Genomic DNA, 22,464 nt, shown 5'->3' with positions numbered 1-22,464 from the left:
CCTAACAAATGTGTCACTACGCACGACTGAAATTGTACGTTCATAACCGTAGCAACAGACCCCAGATGAGCCCAGACGCTCTGCGGCTCTTGTTTTATAAAAATCAGTTCGTTTTAAAATCACAGCCCCCTTATGTGATTGACGATATATGTGTTGTAGGTTAACGACTACGTTATGTAGCATTGACCTCAATATTTCCCACTTACAGCACTTAATACACGAACCATAAACTATGCTTTTATCAGAGAACAAGGGGATTCAATGTGCTGAATGATTACATAGTGCTGGCATGTGAGAGAGCATACTATAAGACGTGCCGGGATAAGAATCAGGAAGTGATTCCAAGAGAATTGCGGTCCTTTCATAGTACTCACTTAGTAGTTTAGCCACTTATCTCGCCAGTTAGAGGTATTGTTAGTTCTTTTTGTTCCGCTGAATTTGTGAGAGTACTAGTGCATTAAAAATAGTGGGTAATAAAAATTGGGAAATTACTCAATAACAGGTATCAGAAATGAGCAATCCTTGTTGACTGAAAAATACTGAAACAATTATAATAATATTGCTATTGTTATTCTGTTGTTATTATAGGTCCTCCTTTGTACCTGTTGTATACTTATAATAGTAAATACATGCACTCGGTGGTGTTAAATAAATAACTCTAATCTAATCTAATAATGAGTAGGTTATTGAAGTGCTACAACTTGCAAATATGTGTTGGAACAGTATTTGCATGTACCTGCCTTTCTATCTTGCTCGCAGCTGACTGGTATTCATACTGTCATACAGAATAAGTAGGTGCGTAATTTTAGCATTTGTGTTCTGTGACTAATGTTTACTAATTCTCTGTGTTTCAGATACAAACTATGTGCTGGCTTGTTACAAGACTGAACTGTGCAAACGGCCACCTCGGTTATGCAGGCAGGGCTATGCCTGCCCACAGTACCACAACAGTAGAGACCGTAGGCGAAGTCCTAAGAAATTCAAGTACAGGTAAGTGTTGTAATGAAAAAACGTTGGTATTTTGTTTATTGTATGTACTATTATTATGAGAATATAAACATTAGATGGTGTACAGTATCTAATGTTTATAGTTTACACACTTTGCTTTGTTTGCATTCAACTAGGGGTGTATTGAATAGTTACCTAAACGCTATATGATAAAATCTATTGCTTTTAAAAATCCAAGTTGGTTAATCATAATCGATAACTGCACAAATAAGATGCAATTACCACAAACATTTTTGAATAAGGCCAATAATTCAGAAAACGTGGTACAAAATATGAAACAAGTTTTTTATCTGTGCAGCACATGCAAACAAAACGTTTGAGTGTAGTGTTTATTTGCAAACAGTAATACTGATGGCGTATATGCAACGGGTACATCCTGCGATTTAAATTGAAAGTTTAATCCAAAACTATGTTTAGTCTTTAGCTGTTATTTCCTTTAGGTGTACTGAGACATATATGTAGAAAATTGCTGTGATCGACACATCTAAAATTGCAGTTTCAAATTTGAACTGAAATTCGTCGAATGTTGTGTTGTTACTACGCTCCCCCTGTTATGTGTTTCAGACATGCATTTACAAATGTTCAGGTGTCAGTGCCTGTGAGAATCATTCTAGCACTTGAACCTATTGAAATGCTTAATGCTGAATGCCTGTGAATGTTCAGGACTTTTGTCTAACGTCGTTTAACATTTCGCATTTTAATTAGCAAATCATCATTTATTTAGGGCAGAGTTTAAATGTGTAAAATTGTACACAGGTCACAGGGTGATATGAACCGGTACTAAACTATGTCGTGTACGTTTCAAATTCTGCATGTGAGTGTGAGCACACTAAGCCTCTAAGGAATATGAAAGTCAATTGATAGCCCAAGCGTGAATCAGTGCAAGTGGTTGTAGCATCCACACTGGCGCATGGTGGCTGTGTTGTAGTTGCAGCATCTACACTGCGCATGTGGCTGTGTGTGGTTGCAGCATATACACTGCGCATGGTGGCTGTGTTGTGGTTGTAGCATCTGCACGTGTGCATGGTGGCTGGTTGTGGTTGCAGCATCTACACTGTGCATGGTGGCTGTGTTGCGGTTGCAGCATCCACACTGCATGGTGGCTGTGTTGTGGTTGTAGCATCTACACTGTGCATGGTGGTCTGTGTTGCGGTTGCAGCATCCACACTGTGCATGGTGGCTGTGTTGTGCGTTGTAGCATCCACACTGTGCATGGTGGCTGTGTTGTGGTTGCAGCATCCACCATGGTTCGTAGCGGGTCTTCCAAAGTCTTATAAGTACTTACTGTGCCAAAATAAAATAAGGCCCTTATTAGTACTTATTTTTGGTGAAATCTTAGAAAAGTACTTAATAGTCCTTAGTTTTGCCAAAGGACCATTTTTCAACATTGTTTTATAAAACTGTTCCGACTTAGAGTAAGAATTGTTGTATATATAATACGGAATAATTAAATCTGCTGTGCAATTGGTATATAAATGTTATTAGTGTACTTAATAGTCGGTGACTTATCAGAAATCGCGTAAAAAAGTCTTATCTCCAGAAAGGGTCTTATAAGTCTTATTTCAAACATGTGAGTTCGCTACTATGAACCCGCTGTCAACACTGTGCATGGTGGCTGTGTTGTGGTTGCAGCATCCACACTGTGCATGGTGGCTGTGTTCTGGTTGTAGCATCTACACTGGCATGGTGGCTGTGTTGTGGTTGCAGCATCTACACTGTGCATGGTGCTGTGTTGGCGGTGGCAGCATCTACACTGCGCATGGTGCTGTGTTGCAGTTGCAGCATCTACACTGGCTGGTGCGCTGTGTTGTGGTTGCAGCATCTACACTGTGCATGGTGCTGTGTTGCGGTGCAGCATCTACACTGTGCATGGGGCTGTGTTGCGGTTGCAGCATCTACACTGCGCATGGTGGCCTGTGTTGTGGTTGCAGCATCTACACTGTGCATGGTGGCTGTGTTGTGGTTGCAGCATCTACACTGTGCATGTGGTGTGTTCAGTTGCAGCATCTACACTGCGCATGGTGGCTGTGTTGTGTGTTGCAGCATCTACACTGTGCATGGTGGCTGTGTTCAGTTGTGTTGTAGCATCCACACTGCGCATGGTGGCTGTGTTTGTGGTGCAGCATCTACACTGTGCATGGTGGCTGTGTTGTGGTTGCAGCATCTACACTGTGCATGGTGGCTGTGTTCAGTTGTGGTTGTAGCATCCACACTGTGCATGGTGGCTGTGTTGTGGTTGCAGCATCTACACTGCGCATGGTGGCTGTGTTGTGGTTGTAGCATCTACACTGTGCTGTGGCTGTGTTGTAGTTGCAGCATCTACACTGTGCATGGTGGCTTGTTCAGTTGTGGTTGTAGCATCTACACCTGCGGCATGGTGGCTGTGTTGTGGTTTGCAGCATCACACTGCGCATGGTGGCGTGTGTTGTGTTGCAGCATCCACACTGCGCATGGTGGCTGTGTTGTGGTTGCAGCATCCACACTGCGCATGGTGGCTGTGTTGTGTTGCAGCATCTACACTGCATGGTGGCGTGTTTGGTGTAGCATCTACACTGTGCATGGTGGCTGTGTTGTGGTTGCAGCATCTACACTGCGCATGTGTCGGCTGTGTTGCAGTTGCAGCATCTACACTGTGCATGGTGGCTGTGTTGTGGTTGCAGCATCTACACTGTGCATGGTGCTGTGTTGTGGTTGCAGCATCTACACTGCGCATGGTGACTGTGTTATGGTTGCAGCATCTATGCAATGCACGGCAGCTGTGTTGTGGTTGCAGCATCCTTGCTATGCATGGTGACTGTGTTGTGGTTGCAGCATCTACACTGTGCATGTGGCTGTTGTTGTGGTTGCAGCATCTACACTGTGCTGGTGGCTGTGTTTCGTGCAGCATCCACACTGTGCATGGTGGCTGTGTTGTGGTTGCAGCATCCCACTGTGCATGGTGGCTGTGTTTTGGTTGCAGCATCCACACTGCGCATGGTGACTGGTTGTGGTTGCAGCATCTATGCAATGCACGGCACGGCAGCTTTGTCGTGGTTGCGGCATCCTTGCTATGCATGGTGGGTGTGTTGTTACTATAGCATCCACACAATGCATCGTGACTGTACATTGGAGTGGTTGTATGATATTACGCCCCACCCTCATTATAGCCAGAACGCAGCGTACGCGCAGCTAGTAGTAGCTGATGCTGCCTGAATGCAACTGCTGTGTCACGCGTAGAGGAAGTACCTAGGGCACAGCTGAGCTGTGTACGTGTGCTCACCTGGTGTTTTCTTCTAGTATTAGCATAGCGGTCTATTTAGTATTGCTTGGCACAGTGTACATTTAAATACCAGTATTTGTACACGAACATGTCAGGTTGAAGCTTTCTTGAAAAGTATCCCGTAACGGATACAGTTGCACAATATGATAAATTGATATATATCGGCAAAGAACCTCTACGAATCAATACATCTATTGCACGAAATGTTCTGCCAAATACTGTTAAATCTACCCATTTTAGTAGAATTAGCCAGGTAAGAAAATGAATGGATTAGGGTGAAATGATTTGAACGTAATTAGACGGTAGAATATTTGGTTGTAAAAAAATACGAAATAATGGTGTGGGAAGGTTTGCAATCTAGAAATGAAACGAAGACTGTCGTTAAATTGACTACGTCACGAATTTTCTATGGTAAAATTTGTAAAATGTTTGTTGCCATTTTTTTACATTAAAAGTAAGAACTAACGGGACTAACGTATCGTCAAATTCTTACCTGATAAGATTGTTTCTCAACTAGTTAAAAATCCAAAAAACCTGGACGATTTGATATTAGTGTTCCTGACATTAATTGCTTGCTATGGGCTATGTATGCGTCACAAGTGTATGTTCACATCGACACATAGTAAAGATGAGGTATAATCAGCAATTTAACCATAAAAAGTGAACAGAATTGCTTATATTTTGTGAAAAAGTGGGAATTTATTTTGTATTTTTTACTATTTACGGTGACGTAATCACTTTAATCACTAAAAACTCCTGCGTATCCTTCAACTTATATACTCGAAACAGATTTCTGTATGTTGGAGTAGTATTGCTAGGAAGTAGTGGGTTTCTATAGAGCTCACTATAATCTGTATAACATGCAAACGGGACCACTTTAATCTCCTAACAATAGGGCGTCAATTGGTGCTGGCTAGCTGGCTCAGAGGCATTGTTACCAGAGTCAACAGGCTAAATTATATGGCAGTCTATGGTGAACTCCTGAGTCCAGTGTATTGTGAGCGTGTGATATTCCTCAGTGTGCTGGCGTGTTCCCGTGTAGTGTGTGTGTGTATGTGCGCGGGGCACTGTTATTGCAGGGGTAGTAAACCGCTACTTTGTTCTCCGGAAACATGACAGCCAAAATCAATTTTGACGGTAGACGTTAGTTTTTTTCGTAGAAAATATTGGTGTGTAACGATAATTTATAACCGCATCTTCATATGCTTTTTTTTTGCAATACAAAGGTGTGATTGCTTTCAGCTAGGCTAAACAGCATAACAGCAGAATCCTTGTTGAATGGGTGGTAAGAAACGTGTTCCTAACTTTCCCAAATGAAAAAGTGCATTATTACTTTCACTTATCGCCCAAATGTCTGCTCATCCCGGAACAGTGTAACCACTCTCAAACCTGTGTTACGCGACTCTTCTATACAGTATTTGCCTTGCGTGACCAGCAAGGCATACAAGTTTGAATGTGTGTCAATTTCCCCCCCCCCCCGCCGTTAATTCGATTGCGGAGACGGCGGGCCATTGCGAGCGTGATATGCATGTGTAACGTTGTATTTTGCTCTCGCAGGTCCACACCGTGTCCGAACGTGAAACACGGCGACGAATGGGGCGACCCCAACAACTGCGAGAGTGGTGACAACTGCCCCTACTGCCACACGAGGACAGAGCAGCAGTTCCACCCCGAGGTGTGTGCGTGTGCGTGCGTGCATGCGTGTGCGTGCGAGCGTGTCAGTGCGCGTATGCAAGTCTCAAAAAGGTCTTTATTAATGAGAAATGTGTATACAGTTATTTGTGGCAAGGTGGTTTTTACCCATAATACATAACCCTGAGCTGGGTAACCATGCATGCCAAAGTTTATAGCAATGTGTGACTCGTCAATCGTGTGATCTCAATCAAAAAGATGAATCTCAGAGTCGCGTGCTGATGGTTTTGAAAGCTTAGTCTAAGTGATCTAGTTGATGTGTGACTTTGTTCGTGTCGCAGATTTACAAGTCTACGAAATGCAACGACATGCAGCAGACGGGGTATTGTCCGCGCGGCCCCTTCTGTGCCTTTGCGCATGTAGATCGTAAGTTGCACTTTATACGAATAATATGATAAAACAAAAGACATGAATGCGGCATTTGACGTTACTGTCCGTTAAAAAAACCAGTTTTCATTATCCCACATACCAGTCATAGTAGTTCAGTAATAGTAAGTGGGTAATAAATACTGTATTTCAAAACATTCAAACTTATTTTAATGGGTAGTGCCATAATGCTAAATGCTAGTTCATATTCACCTCTAATTGATCTTTAATATTGAAAATTGGTATGTAGCATAGGTAAGCAGTATATGTTCTGCTATCTTTTAATACCGTGTGATTTAGAACACTTGCTCCACTGCTCTGTGTAGCAGAGCACGCTTTCATAGAATTGTTTACTGAAATGGAACTCTAATCGATCGAATAAATTTAATGAAATAAAATCAATAATAATCAATAAATGTAAATAAATACTTATTAAGTGGATAATGAAGTGCATCCCTTGTGGCGGTTGTTGGAACTCAGTACCGTTGTTGGTTTAATCCGTGCTTAATTTAGAGCTATTTAATTAATCAAATGCTAATATGCACCTTGTTGCATAATGCATGAATTTGTGGGAAACAGTTTCTGTGGAATGTAATGAAAGAGTTTGGCTTAAAAACTGCCTAGATTTATAGCAACTCTAGTGGGTTTTACATAAATCGTCATCTATGCATATGGAGTATGCGGAAGCATTATGTCCTCATTGGCATATGTGCCTTGTAGTTTTAGACCCCCTGTAAAGTGAACTTTAATATCGAATGAGTGCAAGCAAAAACAAAAGGCGGATTTCGTATGCTATGTACAGTATGTGTTTTACGCACACCCTTACGCATATACAGTGAGAGCGCTCGCACACTATTCTTGCTGTCAGCTGGTTGGTAAACAAAAATATTGGCAACCGTCCAAAAGTGTGCGTGCAAATGCTTTTTCTTTGTTTATGGCCACATAGTCTCCCCCCCCCCCCTAGTGTCGTGTCATCGAGGAAGAGAGCGAAAGATGAAGATCAATTTGAAGTGAATTGCAAATGGTTTTACCTTAAAATTATTGTGTTCTAAAAGTTTCTGGAGATTATTATTCAATGACGTGGGCTCCTTTCTATAAAACTTTCTGTTTCCCTATGCAGAGGAGATGACACTACAGAGAGAGTTATCAGAAATGAGCTGTTCCAATTCATTGTCAAGTTTTCTGCCGTCATCATTACAAACAGCAAACAACAACAATAATCAACCATCCACTAAGGCAGTTCAAATGAATGGCAGTGGGCAGAATGGAAATAACCAGGTAATGCATTTCATTCCTTAATCATGTTGTTTCATGCAATTCTGGTCTGTCTATCCATGGCATGTATAGCCAGTCTCTTGCGTGTACAATAGTTTGATGCCCTGTTGTCAGGAGTAAAACAATACATTAATTTCGTATGTTGTATTAGTTTTACTCTTTATTTTTACACCTGATCCTGATTTTTATTAGATGATTTTTTACTCGTGGTGTTGTCATGATTTGATTACTAACTGCTGCCGAGGCAGTGTTTTAACCAAGTGACAGTGTTTTGTGTGTTAACAATTGAGTTATTTTCTTTTCAGAATAATTACAGCAAATCTCTACAGTTAAACAACAACTTGACACCAATGACTACTGCCCAGCAACTGATTAATAGTATAAATTTCAGCATGTCGTTAGGAAACTCAATATCAGTAAGTTCTTCATTATCCAAGTAATCATGTTAATATTAGCATGTTGTAAGGTAAATACATGTGCAAATTATTTAATTAGTTCCGTCTACTGTACTTCCTCTCTTAATGGTTATTGGTGTACACGTTTTTAGAAAATGGTGTGTTGAGCGAAAAATCCACATTGCCTTGCAGAATTCAATACCTATGGGTAGCTATAGCGAAAGCATCATTAACACCTTCCACATGGCTCCAATTGGAAAGCCTCGGTCTGGTAGTGTAGCGTCCGATGGTGGCTCCACCTATCAGAAAGCGCCGGGATCGGAACGGGAAGATGCCCAGGTGCAGTAGACGTATAATACATGATGAAATGTGTTGCTGCAATCATAACTAGTTTGCTGCAAGAAGCTAAATATAACAAGGAGAGGAAGCGGATTGGCTGTGTGCTTTTCGCCTCAAGGACGCCATCTATGGACCATAATCAGCTGAAACGGCTGTGCGGATCCGTCCCCCATAGACAATAGAACACTAATCTGTTCTGGACCAATATGACCAAATATGGCAAATATCTGGGCCAGATATGGCGGCGCTTCCTCTCCTTGTTATATTTAGCTCCTTGCAGTAGACGTATAATACATGATGAAATGTGCTAAATAAGTTCGTACCCACTATGTAATGGCGAGACCATTCCTAAAAGATGTCTCGTTTGCCTTAATCGACCTAAAGGACTGTAAGCCAATTAATAAAACGTTTTTACCTTGTGCATTGCGCAGCAATCGTGCGGTAAATTGTTGTGTGTGGGGAGGAGTAATTATGACTACATAGAGTTCGACTTTTAAGCTGTATCACGCTACCTCTAAATCGCCATTGTAAGGACGGCATAATGTCTGCGATATACGCATGAAATTATTTGGCACTTTATCGGATTCAGCGCCGAGTGAGCGTTCGGATCGTACGTGATTGCTTCCATGCACAGAGTATATTGTATAGTGCGTAATACGTAATATGATATACAGCCCGCAGCAGCCTTCATATTTAACGCACTCGTATTGAGCGAAGATTTGCAAACATTGTTTGTTCACAGATGAATGGGCTTCTCTGTTACAGGCTAGTATACGCAAGCAGATTTTAGCAATCGACAATGACCCCGCGTTAGATCCGGGAGAGCGAGCGAAACGCAAGCAGAACCTCTGCCTCGTGCATAATCTCAATCCGGCTAGTCTATCTGGTACTCCACCGACCACGCCGGGCTCCACCGGTTCAGCAATGTCAGCACTTGCTATGCCCTTCTATCCACCTAGCGACACTGTGGAATCCGTTATAGGTGCGTTTGATTCGCCTTGCGGCGATGCATGCGCGACACGCTTCTCTAGTCGTGTGCTTGATGTGAATGCTATGTACTTCTCTCGGATCATCATCTCGACATTTCAGTTGTGGTAAAAGTGATAGGTGATTGGCTAGAGAGGTCCTGTCTTGCATGATTCACACTGTCAGCGTGAGCGTATTGTCGGATCCGGCCTCGGACTCGTGGTTTCCTTTGTTTGTGTAATAGTTGCTTAGTGCGTACTTGGTTAGTGACCTGTTCTAGGATTATGTAGTAATGTGTTTACATGTGCTTCTCAAATGTGTTAATTGCGCGTCTGGTTTGCAGGCAATGCATTGGATGACCTCATGACGTTGGAAGACATCAGTAACTTGGCTGCGATAGATAAAGAGATTGATAATGATAGCAACTCAGTTAGCAGTTCACATAGTGCTGGTTTTAGCTCTAATAACTACACGGGTATGTTCATACATCCAATGAGAAATCTTTCAATTCATATTGCGCTAATAATCTTCACTTATCGGTATAAGTGTAATAATCGGTAGCATCCTTTGTGTCTATACATCCAACTCATATCTCTGGGAGTCTCACCACTGCTCTCCCTTTAATTTCATACAATCTCCCATTTATATCCAAAGTTAGAATATAACTTAGGTTGGGTGGAAACAGGGTCCCTAACTGCATCATACCTATCTCTATCATACGTTATCTCCATCCAACTTGTTTTAATCTCACTCGGATTTCATCCAACCTGTCATACTCTGTCTATGCTGTTTGACCACTGCATCACTCTCTATCTGAAACCTTAAGGGTAGAATGTTTAGACTACTGAATTTTCCGTGCAATCACGTGACGATAATATGGAATATTAGCATGGCTAGTAGAAATCTGTTTGTAGAGGCTGTACTGTGTAACGTGTAACTACAGCCTGTTAAAAAACGCCTTTGTTTCAAATGACTCGTTCGTTATTTTGCTAAGAGTAGCCTGCTCTAGAACAATATGAAGTCCTTTGTGTGTGTGTGTTTATGTGTGGTGCTTCTTTTCCAGGATTGCTCGTGTCTAGTGCACCAGTGAACATTCCCGCAACATCGTCGTGCAGCACCATTACCAATAACCTGTCGCATTCGCCACCGCACTCCCCGCTGGTCGGTGGACTCACGAGTAGTCTGCGTGTGCATCACAACAGCCATCACGGCATCGACCAGGTAGCAGCATGTTTCTCCCCCCCCCCTCTCTCTCTTTCTCCCGCCTCGCTTTCCCCCTCCCCTTCCCTACATCCCCTCGTTTTCACTCGCCGTTCCTCTGAAAGAAAGGTCACACATTCATTGACACGTTTGTGTTGGTTCAGTATAATTGTATGACTGGAGTCATTATCATTTATAGACGTAATGAATTTCGGCAGATATTAACGTTAGGGTCGCGTCAACTAGCCCACGAATTCGGACGACTATTTGCGTTTTGTGCGAGTTCGCCAAAATTCCCGCCTCCACGTCTCTGCAGAGTACTTTTCTGTGCCATCCGAACTCCACGCATTCGAAATATCAAAGTCTCCCCGGTGGCATCATGGACTTCAACTCGCACAGCATGTCGCCGACAGCGCTGGGCCGCCACTCGCCTCTCGTCACCAGCACCGTGTTTGCCGGCAGCAGCGCGAGCGAGGTGCAGAAACTGCGAGAGGAGCTCATATCCAACAGAGCCAAGCTGGCTTCTTGGGAAGAGAGCATGCACCAGGCTAGAACGGTGCGTATTGCGCGCGTTCGGGGCGGTCCCTGCCGCTCTACCTTTCGGTGCTTTGCTTCACGAAACCGACGATCGTGATCTTGCAGAACAGACGTTTTCGACGAAACGAAATTTTCTTCAAAGCAGATTTGAGTTTTTTGGCTACTTTCCTGACATAGTTACGTACACTGTGTAGTTACATAGTGATGCAGTTATGTGTAGATCATAATGAGGCAGCTAGTCAGAGCCTTGACATTTCATCAAGGTGTGCATCTTCAGGAGTTGCGCGTTGCTGGATTTGTTGGTTGCACACGGCTTACTCATTCGCTGCTTGCAAAAATGTCGTCTGTTGTCACGGCGATGCTATTTGATGCAGGCGTGCGAGGCGTGGAAGCGGGAAGCTGAGGACGCGATGCGGAGGGCCAAGCTGACGGAGCATGAGAAGCAGCAGGGAATGCACGAGAGAGAGGAGGTGAGCTGTGCCACGATACATCAGCTGTCGGTAGTCACCGCCACAGTCGTGTGGTGCATGTGTGCGTCTGAAAATGCAGGGTTTTACATAGAGAGCTTTGTAACTCTTTTTGCCAAGACTATGACACTATGTGTTGTGAGAGATATTAGTAACGATCTGTTCAGGTAACGCTGTTAATATTGCTATCAGCTATTGCTGAACATATACCGCTAGTGCATTTTTGTGTAGCTGTTTGTGTCATTGCATCTAATGGACAAGTGCATTAGTGAACAATGTGTTGAATTGTGCGTTTGCTATCCCACAGGCATTATCTAAAATCAGCCAGTTACAACTGGAGCTTGAAAAGCTGACGAGTGGGCAGTATCTACGAGTGCTAGCAATTGGTTCAGGACTTGAGGAGGTGCCATTGCCCAAGTTGAAACACATACAGCAGCAAATGAGACTAGATCTAGAAAGAGTTGAAAAGGTAAGCTAGGTTCACACTATCGACTTTTTGTTTTTGAAAATCTTTGAAGTAAAATCTTTTCAAAATCTTTTGTAAAGATTTTTCAATTTCTTATCAAGAAATCTTTCAGTAACATCTGTTGACACTATAGACTTTTGTCTTTGAAAGTTGATGAAAACTGTCTATTATGTTTTGTTTTTCACCCACATTTGTTATTTGGGCACAATATAACCCGTGTGAATTAGCCCACAGTGATTAGTGACATTTACACGTAGGAACTGGCCAATCAGCGCGCAGCGCTTTTACGATTTCATGACAAAGTATCGGGCAAAATCGAGCAAAATAGAGCACGTTCCATATTGCCCGACAAATCACCTTTTCAATTTTTCAATTTCTCAACATCAACTTTTCTGTTCACGCTATCGATTTTGAGTTGGGAAATTGAAAAATTGCTGAAAATCGCGTCAATTTCTCGATTTTACGACAAAAGACTATGCGTGTTAAAAACATGCTTGTGAGGTTCTACAACTGGTGATACATTTATTAACAATATGAACTTTTTATTCGTCATAAACAAAAGTTTTATGTTTGCATTCTAATTTTCATTTTGCATTCTTGTCTTGCTTTGTAGGCGATATTCAAAAGTCAGGCAGTCAAATGTTTAGTGTGCCAAGAGAAGAATCGCACAGTAGCCATCTTGCCCTGCAACCATTATGTTCTCTGTGAGACGTGTGCACCGCAGCAACAAGAATGTCCCTACTGTCATCAGACCATCACTCAAAAGTCCAGTGTCGGGCGACCTGGCTTATAACACCTCGATCTTCTAGGATTAACAAATTGTTCTTAAATCAGGTTTAGCGGTGTTGTTTTTACCAGTGCCACGCGGAGATTTGAATTCGCAATCTCTTTTGGATCTCTGTCGATTACAGATTGCTGCGACGGCATTGCATTTTGGCTGAGTGTATTTTGTATTCTTTAAGAGTTTTGTACTTATGGAGTACTACTGTCATTTTAGTATTAAGGAGAAGCGATCGAGTGATGTATAAACACGGCCTGCACTTTAGCTACATAGTGATAGTTACAGAGTGTTACGTGGATGTATGTGTAATTGTGTAAGCGGGTTTAGATTGTGCAGAAATAATTAGTAAGTAGCTTACATAGTTTAAGAAGCATTGTGACCAGAATTATTTGTATCGTGTGTGTTCATAAAGAAGGTTAAGCTAAGCTTCAGTTCACAGCAATATAACAGATGGTTATTGCGCCAATCACAGATTATTGTACAAGTATGTGAGCTGGAAAATATTTTGCTCTCCACATTTACTCATCTACACTATATCTTCTTCCCTTTCTTCGATATATTTTAGCCAGCATTTGAGCTGTCTAGATATCCAGATCTTTAAACGATGTTTTGTGAACTTTTTGAAGAATAACTATACTTCATTTGTCAGCATTATTTTAACGTTAAGTGTGGGCTTTGTATATTTTAAATAATTTTACTGTTCAGTATTAATAACATAATTGTACCATATTGAATAATAACTAAAAATTTACTATTTGCATTAAGAATGGCACCACTCCCTGTGCTGTGTCGCAGGGGTGACATAGGATGGTCCAAGTTGTTTATGCATAATAAACGCGGCCAGCTTGTAATTTGACAATCATTAATATGATAAACAATTGAAATATTTTATCACTCGCTGTTAGCTTCAGTTAAATTATGGTTTATGTTATATTGCTATTTTAACATTATAATAGTAGCTGGAGATTGATGTAATATCACCTTCGTTATAAGCTCGCTGTGTGTATGTAGCAAGGTTTAACTTTGCTACCCAGCATAACGTTACAAGCACAAGAGACTGGTGCCAACAGTAAATGCCAACTAACGTATCGTTAATTAACAAATTTAGGATTTTGCTAGTATCTCATTAATATTGAACAGTAAAAATTTCTGCGGAGCTTAACACTAAATAATTTAATCCTAATTTAAGTGAAAATTATGCTGAAAGCTGAAGTTGTGTTATATTTTGTATCACTGATTGGCAATATGAATTTCCTACTAATTGGCGTTTCCAATATCATGCGTTCTGCGCTACACTTCCATTATGGTACTTTTAAACACTTGTTTGTGTACAGTTTTTCTTACCGTGTACGGTAAGTGTATTACCAAAAAAACTGCATAATTAGTGTGATAGTTGTTCAGTGTGGTGTTAAAATCTGCCATCAGCTGTTTATTTTTTCTTTGTAATCTTGCAACCCAATGTAGTTTGGCACTAGACAAAAAGTTTTATTCGCAATTTTGCGTACTGTTAAGACAGTATGAAGGCACTGCCTTAGCAAGTTTACTAGTGGGTTCATGCCTATTGATTGAATAGTAGGCCCTAACGTACTAGAAGGCAGTTAAATCTATAAGGTGTGTATGTCTCTTGGTTTTCTCACGTGTGTATCCGTAATTATGCTTGTAAATGTTTAAGGCCTCTGTAACACAGTACAAGTATGCATATATGCATACCTGCTGGACACTGTATTGGTAGGATGGATTCTCGTGGAGATAGATACCTATCGTATCGTCAGGAAAAACCATTATATATTTTGAAACCACTATAAATTTATTACGCATTTGTACCCTGTACTGTTCTGCCACTGGCTATCTCGTGTATGATGTATATCCAAAGTAGGTTTGCAATCCCAACCACCGGCTTTGCTCTGGATCCCGTACGTGCTTATCGTTGACATGTCGTGTCATTAGAGCAGTCGATGTCACCTGATGGTTGTTTGAATAGCACTCGCCATGTTCATAGCGTCCTCGTCTATTCCGGTTGTAATAGTTAGGTTTGCATCGGATCAATTGCACTCTAAAAATCTGGGGAAAATACAATGATGCTTGCGGTTTCTGAGTAAAATTCTCAGTCTCATTACCGGCGAGGTCATATCGCATGCTAGTTCTCGACTGGACAAACGCACAACCCATGCAATAGCGCAATGCGTGTTTGTAGGAAAAGCAAGTTTCACGCAACACGTTCACATTTTCAATCGAAGCGAATACGGTTTGGTCACGCGATAGGTCCATACTGCAAGTGTATGTTTCTAGCTTCTATGCTCCTTGGTGTAGCCTAACATTGATACTAACAATACCATGTGTTAACGGCTTCAACTCTTGTCATTGGCTATCAGTATTACCGATAGGTCAGTCTCTAACAGAACTCGGGAGACAGTGTTCCGGTTGGACTTCAGACTCCGTCTGAGTGAAAGAGATACAGGGGTTGTTGTTGTTGTAGCACACCTGTAGTGGTGCCCGTATCGCAAACAGGCGGAATATCAATGCTTGGCTTCATACGGTGCGCTTCTATCACTAACATTGTGTTTCATAACGCTGTGTATCCATTTCGCTGCCAGTAACTTTGATGTCGATTTAGGTGTGCGTGTGTGTGTGTGCGTGCGTGCGTGCGTGCGTGCGTGCGTGCGTGTGTGTGCGCGCGAGCGTTTGTCCTCACCTGTGTACCTTTTAAGCGCATAGTTCCATTATAGGATTTCAATTTACCAAAGCTGCCATCGGTACCGATTCTATCGCTTCCTATTGTACATATGCGTTACTAGAACCTTACTGCTGTCTGGTAAGGTACATTGAATCTGGCTCTTGTTTCGCCATTCAGTTTCGCAGGTAGATTTATGGACCATATGTAGCAAACATGTAATTGTAGACAGTAACAATTAGAAAGTATATTTTTGTACTTTGGAAGTATAATTTTTTGGTATATGAAACGTGAGAGAACTGAAGTTGAGAAGAGCTGAGTGTGATGTGAACTTTGAGAAATTTTCATGATTGTAAAAAGAGCGCATTTTTGCCCGACATTGACACGTGATTTTTCTAAGATATATTTTCTCCAAAGATTAGAACATGAAATTACTGCATGGTGTTTTATCCGAGATGATAACGTCTCGGCTTTAGGTTGTTTAAAATTATTATATCATTTAGGTTGATTTTTAAATTGTAATAAGTATTTAAATTCGGGAGCTTCGTGATGTCTAGGAATGCATAGCGTCTGCAATTCCCAATTGTGCCAGATCGTGTAGACTTTGGTTTTCGGTACGATGTACGATAAAACGAATGCGAGAGTGTTAAATTTTAAGCATAAATAGTAGTGCACCTATTATTATAAACATATTAAAGATCCGTTTTCAATTGAGTATTGACCGCAATATCCAACCCAATCAAATAGGGTGGTCTATAGGTAGCTCTACCTGTGCGGGGGGTGGTCTTCGCTCCACAAGAGGTAGAGCTAGTATGTAGGTTGCATATACGTGTGATACGTAGGGCGGTCACTCATGTACAGGTACGACAGCACTTTACTGTTTGTGATTGTGTAAACTTTAATAAATTAAAGTGGTCGGATTATATCTGTTTTGCTGGGGGGTGGTCCGTTTGTCAGGGGTTGGGTGGGGTGGGTTATAATGGTGGCATCGTGTAGGTTTATGCCTATATGGACCATCTCCAGTCAGCGGTTACACCCCCGCGTGTAGTTTTGCATCAGTATTGCTCGTGGTGTGTACGCCAGAAGTGAAGACGCCAGTCTTTCTGAAATGTCGTAGTCCTTTTCATTGTAAATCAAACAGTCACGTTCATTAACTTGTGTATTTCCACTCGACTAGACTCGATCCTGTATATCACGAACATATCTATACAATGTGTGTGTATATGTGTATGTACATATATATATATATATATATATATATATATATATATATATATATTCATGTGCATATACATTTCATTTTCAAGGCATTGCCTTACATTTGGTATTATAGGCAAAGTTTATACACGCCAACTGTTCTACACTTGTTTACGGGATCCTGGCAACAGTCGGGCTGAAATTATTAAATTATAGAACATCGAAACATAAACTGCGCTTGTAAAGAACGCTAGACATTTATATTCAGATGTCGGTTAGAGCTTTTGTGCTTTTGAATTATCAGCTAGACTGCAATTAGGAGTATAATCTCAGTAATTGTCCAAACGATCTAAAAGACTCGTGGCAAAGACATTGATCGTAATAATAGAATTATATTATTAGCTTATTTTAGTTACCATAAATAGTATACGTAAATCATATGGCTTAAGCCAGTTTCTGATGTCGACTGTAATCATTGACTGTAAAATGTCACTTTAAAAATGCCCATTAGGTTACGTGCGTGTTTAGGTTTACAAGCTTTCCCACTGTCCTTATTTATGTTTAAAGTATCGATATCGAAACGTTTATCTACATATTCATTGTCAAGCTGAAACGATTGAATATCTTGGGGGAAAGGAAGCCTATTAGTAAATATTTGTTTATAGATAATAGTGCAAATGTATGTTTAAAGAATCTATTTCTATAGTTCTTTTACTTTTAATGTTTTAAATCAATTAAGCGGCTGTTATTCCCCTCGCAGATCTAGTAATTAATTTCATTCGGTTTCTAATCTTTCTATTTGAGTTGTCGTCCTACTTTTATAAATGTACACTGCCATGTGGAAAATACCAAGTTATTCATATAACGATTATGTAAAACACTAATGATATTGGGCGTGTCTCCATTTACACTGCAGTAAAAGTTGGTAGGATCCCTATATATTTCCTAATTGCTATGGTATGTGCGTAATTTTCATGTTTATTTTGCGGTTACTGACAGAGAGTTGTCTTGTAGAATAAACCTACCTAGCCTAACAATACTAGCCTATAATTTCCCCTAGTTAGACCCAAGAACCGTATAACGATCATCGCGAGACAAAACAAGAGAATGTCATTGTATTGCGACGCCAGAGGTGGGGTTAGGACGAATTCTTGTCTCATGTTTTCGCATATAATGCTATAAAGACAGGGGTCGGCCGGGGGCCGGGTAACTGAAAACACGCCCATTCGTACACGCGTGGGTGGTTTAGGCGTCTAAACGGTCAAAACACATAGTAGGAGCCATACATAGGAAGGATTCCTAGTTGTACTCATTAGTTCTAACTCCTTGATGTAACCGTTTCAGTTTGGCACTAAATCTGTTAGTAAAACATTCGGTGTTTCATATTGATCGTGGAGATATCAACATAAACAAAGCATTTTGTCGGCGAACTATAATTACTCTGTCTCCTAACTGTTATTATCTATGTAATCAATCATCCAGTGAACCTACTATAAGAATCTTTATAATGAATAAATACTTTCTGATATTATTATGTAAACTTAAGTGAACTATATTATGTTTTATCGGATTATGGCATTCCCTGGTTCGCTATAATGGACTTGTGAATTATAGATTTGTATTGTGAAAGTTAATGGTGTGATCAGGTTGCTTTCGTAAACTGATAATATACACAAACCGGTATCGAATAATCAGACAAGTAAACTTCAAATTTTCGCCTCACCACCCACCAAAGCTATATATATTACTCACTTATCCTCTTGGGCCCCCGATGCGGCATGAGGCCGTAAATTGCTATAAACTATAAACAATATAATAATACCACAATTGATTGATCACAATGTATTTTATTTTTTTATTTCGAGGAAGGCAATTTAATATATTGCATGAGTTTTTATTCTATATCTTCGCAAACGTGGCGGTAAAATCGGAACAAGTATCGCAAAGAATATATGTACATGTAGTCGATTATTAGATCGTTAGCATATATTGCAATGGGTTACTCTGGGTAATAGCGGAGAAAAAATACAACGGATGACTTAATTGTAGTGATGGCTAAATATCAAACGTACCCGTTCACTATAATTTTGCGCGCCAAATATACCGGGCAACTATGGCGGTACCGGTACCCAAGTTCCGATAGCAGCTGCCCCTAGATTTTGGAGCAAAATTAAAAAAGTTGAGATAATAATCGTAACTAACAGTTAATTGAGTCATGAAATTTTGCCCCCCCCCCTCTAGGAATTTGCTCAGCCTACGGCCCTGTCCTATGTAACTAACTATGTAACAGTCCAGAAAATGCAACCACGACCATGGTCGTCTCATCAGCGAATGTCAGATACAATGACGCGTTAGCGTGTATAAGCAGTGCCAGTAATTTGTATTGTAAATTGTAAATGTTATAGGGTATTATGATAACATTATTGCACTCGCGTCTCATCTTCATTTAACCGTAACCCAACGCAGTTGCTACTTTTGATATGTTACCGTTTTAAATGTTTTTATTCAGTTTTCCATATATCCAATTAAGAGCGTATAAAGAATGTATCCTTCTTTATACGCTCTTGATCCAATCTACTTTTGATCCAATGTATATTTGAATGATTCGTAGTGATGACAGGACGGAAGGATAGCGGAGGATTGAGCTGCACAGCTTCGGAGCCAATAGAAGAACTGCATTTTACAGCCAATAAGCGAGCAAATAAGGTGATATATAGTCCAATAAGAAGTTGGCTGCATTCAGCCAATGGGGCAAGCGTATACAGACGCCAATCATAAGCAGTGACACCATGACGTCAGGGTCACTATATAAGCCATAGGAAAGCCGTTACAACGAATACAGTGTGTAAGCATAGGTACTTTACCCATATTGCTAGGAATCCCATAGAGAAAATCAACTAAGGTATGCATGTTTACGTTTTAATTTTATAACAGGCATCTTAACTAGCATTTCTAGTCACATAAAAATGTAAAGAGAAGTAAACAAATTCTATCCTTTGTAGGTAACTGTAGTATTGAAAATGTCTCTTTCTTGCCGTTTGTTTATGTCGTGCATCATGGCGCATCACACGGCAGTTGGCTCTGAGAGAACAATAGGTGGAATGATTTTGGGTGGGAGCACAAATTTGTGAGGATTTTCTAAAGCTTAATGAACATAAAAATGTGTATGTAAGAAACATTCATAGGCACAAGTGACAAATATAGTTCGTAGTGTTTACAAACTGCATCCGTCGACTCATTCGTTGTGCGGTCATTGTACTCGCGTGTACAGCGCCGTTCGTGTTGGTAGGTGGGCCATTGAGTACGGTATTAGCACTTGGAATAGGTTGGTCACTGACCAAGTCTAGATGTTTAACAGTTAATACATTGATACACAGCCCCTGTGATGGCTCATTTGAAGTTCTTGCTAATTATGAAGGGAAAAATTACTGTGTAATATATTTCAATTTCTTCTTAATATTAAGTCAGTTCTTAACTGTATCTGACATCTGTATTAAGCACTTGTGATAATTGACAATGTGATTGTTTACCTAATTTAATATTGGTTTAAAAATGATTTGTTATGTTTCTATAAGTTGAATCATAATTTGTTTTAGTGAAAGATGGCACGTACCAAGCAGACTGCGCGTAAGTCAACGGGAGGCAAGGCTCCACGTAAGCAGCTGGCCACTAAGGCTGCACGTAAAAGTGCGCCGTCTACAGGTGGTGTGAAGAAGCCCCATCGTTACAGGCCAGGTACCGTTGCGCTGAGAGAAATCAGACGATACCAGAAGTCTACGGAGCTGCTCATTCGCAAGTTGCCATTCCAGCGTCTCGTACGAGAAATTGCACAGGACTTCAAGACAGATCTTAGATTTCAGAGTGCAGCTATTGGAGCGCTGCAGGTAAAGTTAATGATATAGGGCTAATAATTACACACTAACTTAACTTCCTTAGCTGGTCGTAGCAATGTAGTTGTGGTATCTGACATAACACCATTCTTTGATATGTATGAAATTTTAATTGATAACTGTTTCTATGAAGTGAAATACTAAGTTTCAACTAAAGTTTCATGTGATCTGCTGTAACATAATCAAGAAGCTGCATCTGTAGCAAAAGAAAGAATGTGTTCTTGTACAAGCTTGGTGGATGGTGGGAAATTTCCGATTCTGGAATAAAAACTAGAATAGAATAGAAACTCTACAATTTTATTCACCAGCTTATCTATCAGTAATTGAGATAATAATTGTAGTGGTTTCAGTTGTCCCTATTTTCTGTGAACTTTTGTTGATACAAGATTTTTGTTTTATATTGCAGGAAGCTAGTGAAGCATACCTGGTTGGTCTGTTCGAAGATACCAACTTGTGCGCTATTCATGCTAAGAGAGTCACAATTATGCCCAAAGACATCCAGCTGGCTCGTCGCATCCGTGGTGAACGTGCATAAACGACATTTACTTTCAAGGTCTCAGTTTACAGTTTAGTTTTCAGTATATATTGTACAAAAACACTGACGGTCCATCCACCTACAATGTAACTTCACGTCACTGATGTCGGGTTTGATTATGAAATGGTTTTCCTGATAGCACCTGAAGTTGTGAATAGTGTTGTTTGTTGTCGGTTGCAATCACTGCCAAAGTGGAATTTTAATGTAAACTAACGGTTTTATATGATATCTTAAAAACTACTGTAGCCACTTGGAAATCAGGCATTCTGAGTAATGGCATATTTTTAACTGTCATCTGTGTTACCTATTTAGACATAAACTGCATAGTAGTGTATCAGTGTTGTGTATATCATAACGAGGCCACTTGTCTCACACTACCCTGTTCCGACCAGTCTATAATTTCTACTTGATATTCAGGTATGCCGCTGGACACATGAAATTTACATGTGAATATTGTACATTGTCATTCAAAATATTTGGTTTTTTTCTCTTTTTTTATATAACATAGGTGACATCTAGTGCCATTTTATCTCATTAAATGTGGCAGTAAATTATATATTATGTGTTGTCATTGTTTCATTGTGATTAGACAGTCCATCTTAGCACTCGCTTGAAACAAAACGTGTGTGTTTGTTTTATCATAAAGGATCAGATAGTAAGACTCCATGTCAATAAAGATTCCGGAAGATTATTTGTAAATGTGTTTATGTTGTGGTTATAGTTTTCTGTCTAATCGATTGTCTTGATGTGTATTACTGTAATCTATTCTTCACTATTTAAATTATACTCAATCCTTCATCTGTCGTTTAGGTACCTGTTCAATAAAAATTCTGCTGCATGTTTGCTTAAAATTGCATTGTAATCTCCAATGTTTTTCCATGTTGTATCTGAATGACCAATAATATTCATGTAAGCAATTGTATATTGCTATCATGTGTCTGTACAACAAAAGTTATTGATATTTTGTATTCACATGTTTGTAGTAGGAGTAAAATCTTGTAGTCTATATATTTGGTGTTATCTTACTTCTGCAGAGTTTAATCTTTATTGTAAGAGTTCTTTCCCCCAATGATAATGTTACGTACGGGTGTACTATCCTTTTGTCTGTCATAAAACGACGGCTGGATTACATGGTTTGCACAGTCCTTGAAAGGTCCTTGAACTTGAGGGGAATCCTTGAAAAGTACTTGGATTTAGTAAATGTTGATTTTGTGCTTGAATTTTTAGCTCATCTGACATAGTCAGATGCAGCTTGTAGAATCGCTTGATCGTCCGTCCGATCGTCCGATCGTCCGATCGTCCGTGCGTCCGGGCGTCAACAGTTGGGCACAAATCTTAACCGCTCGACGTACGGTCTCTCTCTCTCTCTCTCTCTCTCTCTTCTCCTCTCTCTCTCTCTCTGCTCTCTCTCTCTCTCTTC

The 22,464-nt window shown here is 40.4% G+C and overlaps 2 protein-coding genes across 3 annotated transcripts in view; both read left to right on the top strand.

Annotated features, from left to right (window-relative positions):
- LOC106805925 (putative E3 ubiquitin-protein ligase UNKL) overlaps positions 1 to 16,347 on the top strand; it is a 31,825-nt gene extending 15,478 nt beyond the window's left edge. The window contains exons 4-16 of one of the 2 annotated variants that reach the window (XM_014807699.1): positions 855 to 990; positions 5,825 to 5,942; positions 6,241 to 6,325; positions 7,446 to 7,603; positions 7,906 to 8,016; positions 8,188 to 8,334; positions 9,100 to 9,316; positions 9,644 to 9,775; positions 10,364 to 10,521; positions 10,817 to 11,056; positions 11,412 to 11,507; positions 11,812 to 11,973; positions 12,584 to 16,347. In XM_014807699.1, coding sequence (XP_014663185.1) covers positions 855 to 990; positions 5,825 to 5,942; positions 6,241 to 6,325; positions 7,446 to 7,603; positions 7,906 to 8,016; positions 8,188 to 8,334; positions 9,100 to 9,316; positions 9,644 to 9,775; positions 10,364 to 10,521; positions 10,817 to 11,056; positions 11,412 to 11,507; positions 11,812 to 11,973; positions 12,584 to 12,763 — 1,940 coding nt within the window. In that variant the 3' untranslated portion in view covers positions 12,764 to 16,347. The remainder of the gene's footprint in view (positions 1 to 854; positions 991 to 5,824; positions 5,943 to 6,240; positions 6,326 to 7,445; positions 7,604 to 7,905; positions 8,017 to 8,187; positions 8,335 to 9,099; positions 9,317 to 9,643; positions 9,776 to 10,363; positions 10,522 to 10,816; positions 11,057 to 11,411; positions 11,508 to 11,811; positions 11,974 to 12,583) is intronic. The other variant, XM_014807700.1, reaches the window with a different exon arrangement.
- A 3,069-nt stretch (positions 16,348 to 19,416) lies between these two features.
- On the top strand, positions 19,417 to 22,052 carry LOC106805926 (histone H3.3). Its single transcript, XM_014807701.1, has 3 exons — positions 19,417 to 19,521; positions 20,216 to 20,503; positions 20,916 to 22,052. Exons 2-3 carry the CDS (start codon positions 20,222 to 20,224, stop codon positions 21,042 to 21,044), a joined length of 411 nt encoding a protein of 136 aa, XP_014663187.1. The 5' UTR covers positions 19,417 to 19,521; positions 20,216 to 20,221; the 3' UTR covers positions 21,045 to 22,052.
- The last annotated feature ends 412 nt before the right edge of the window (positions 22,053 to 22,464 follow it).

This window comes from Priapulus caudatus, unplaced genomic scaffold (genome assembly GCF_000485595.1).
Source record: "Priapulus caudatus unplaced genomic scaffold, Priapulus_caudatus-5.0.1 Scaffold133, whole genome shotgun sequence".
NCBI classification, from domain to species: Eukaryota; Metazoa; Priapulida; class Priapulimorpha; order Priapulimorphida; family Priapulidae; genus Priapulus; species Priapulus caudatus.
Note: the sequence above shows the minus strand (reverse complement) of the source record. Positions and strands in the feature narration are given on the sequence as shown.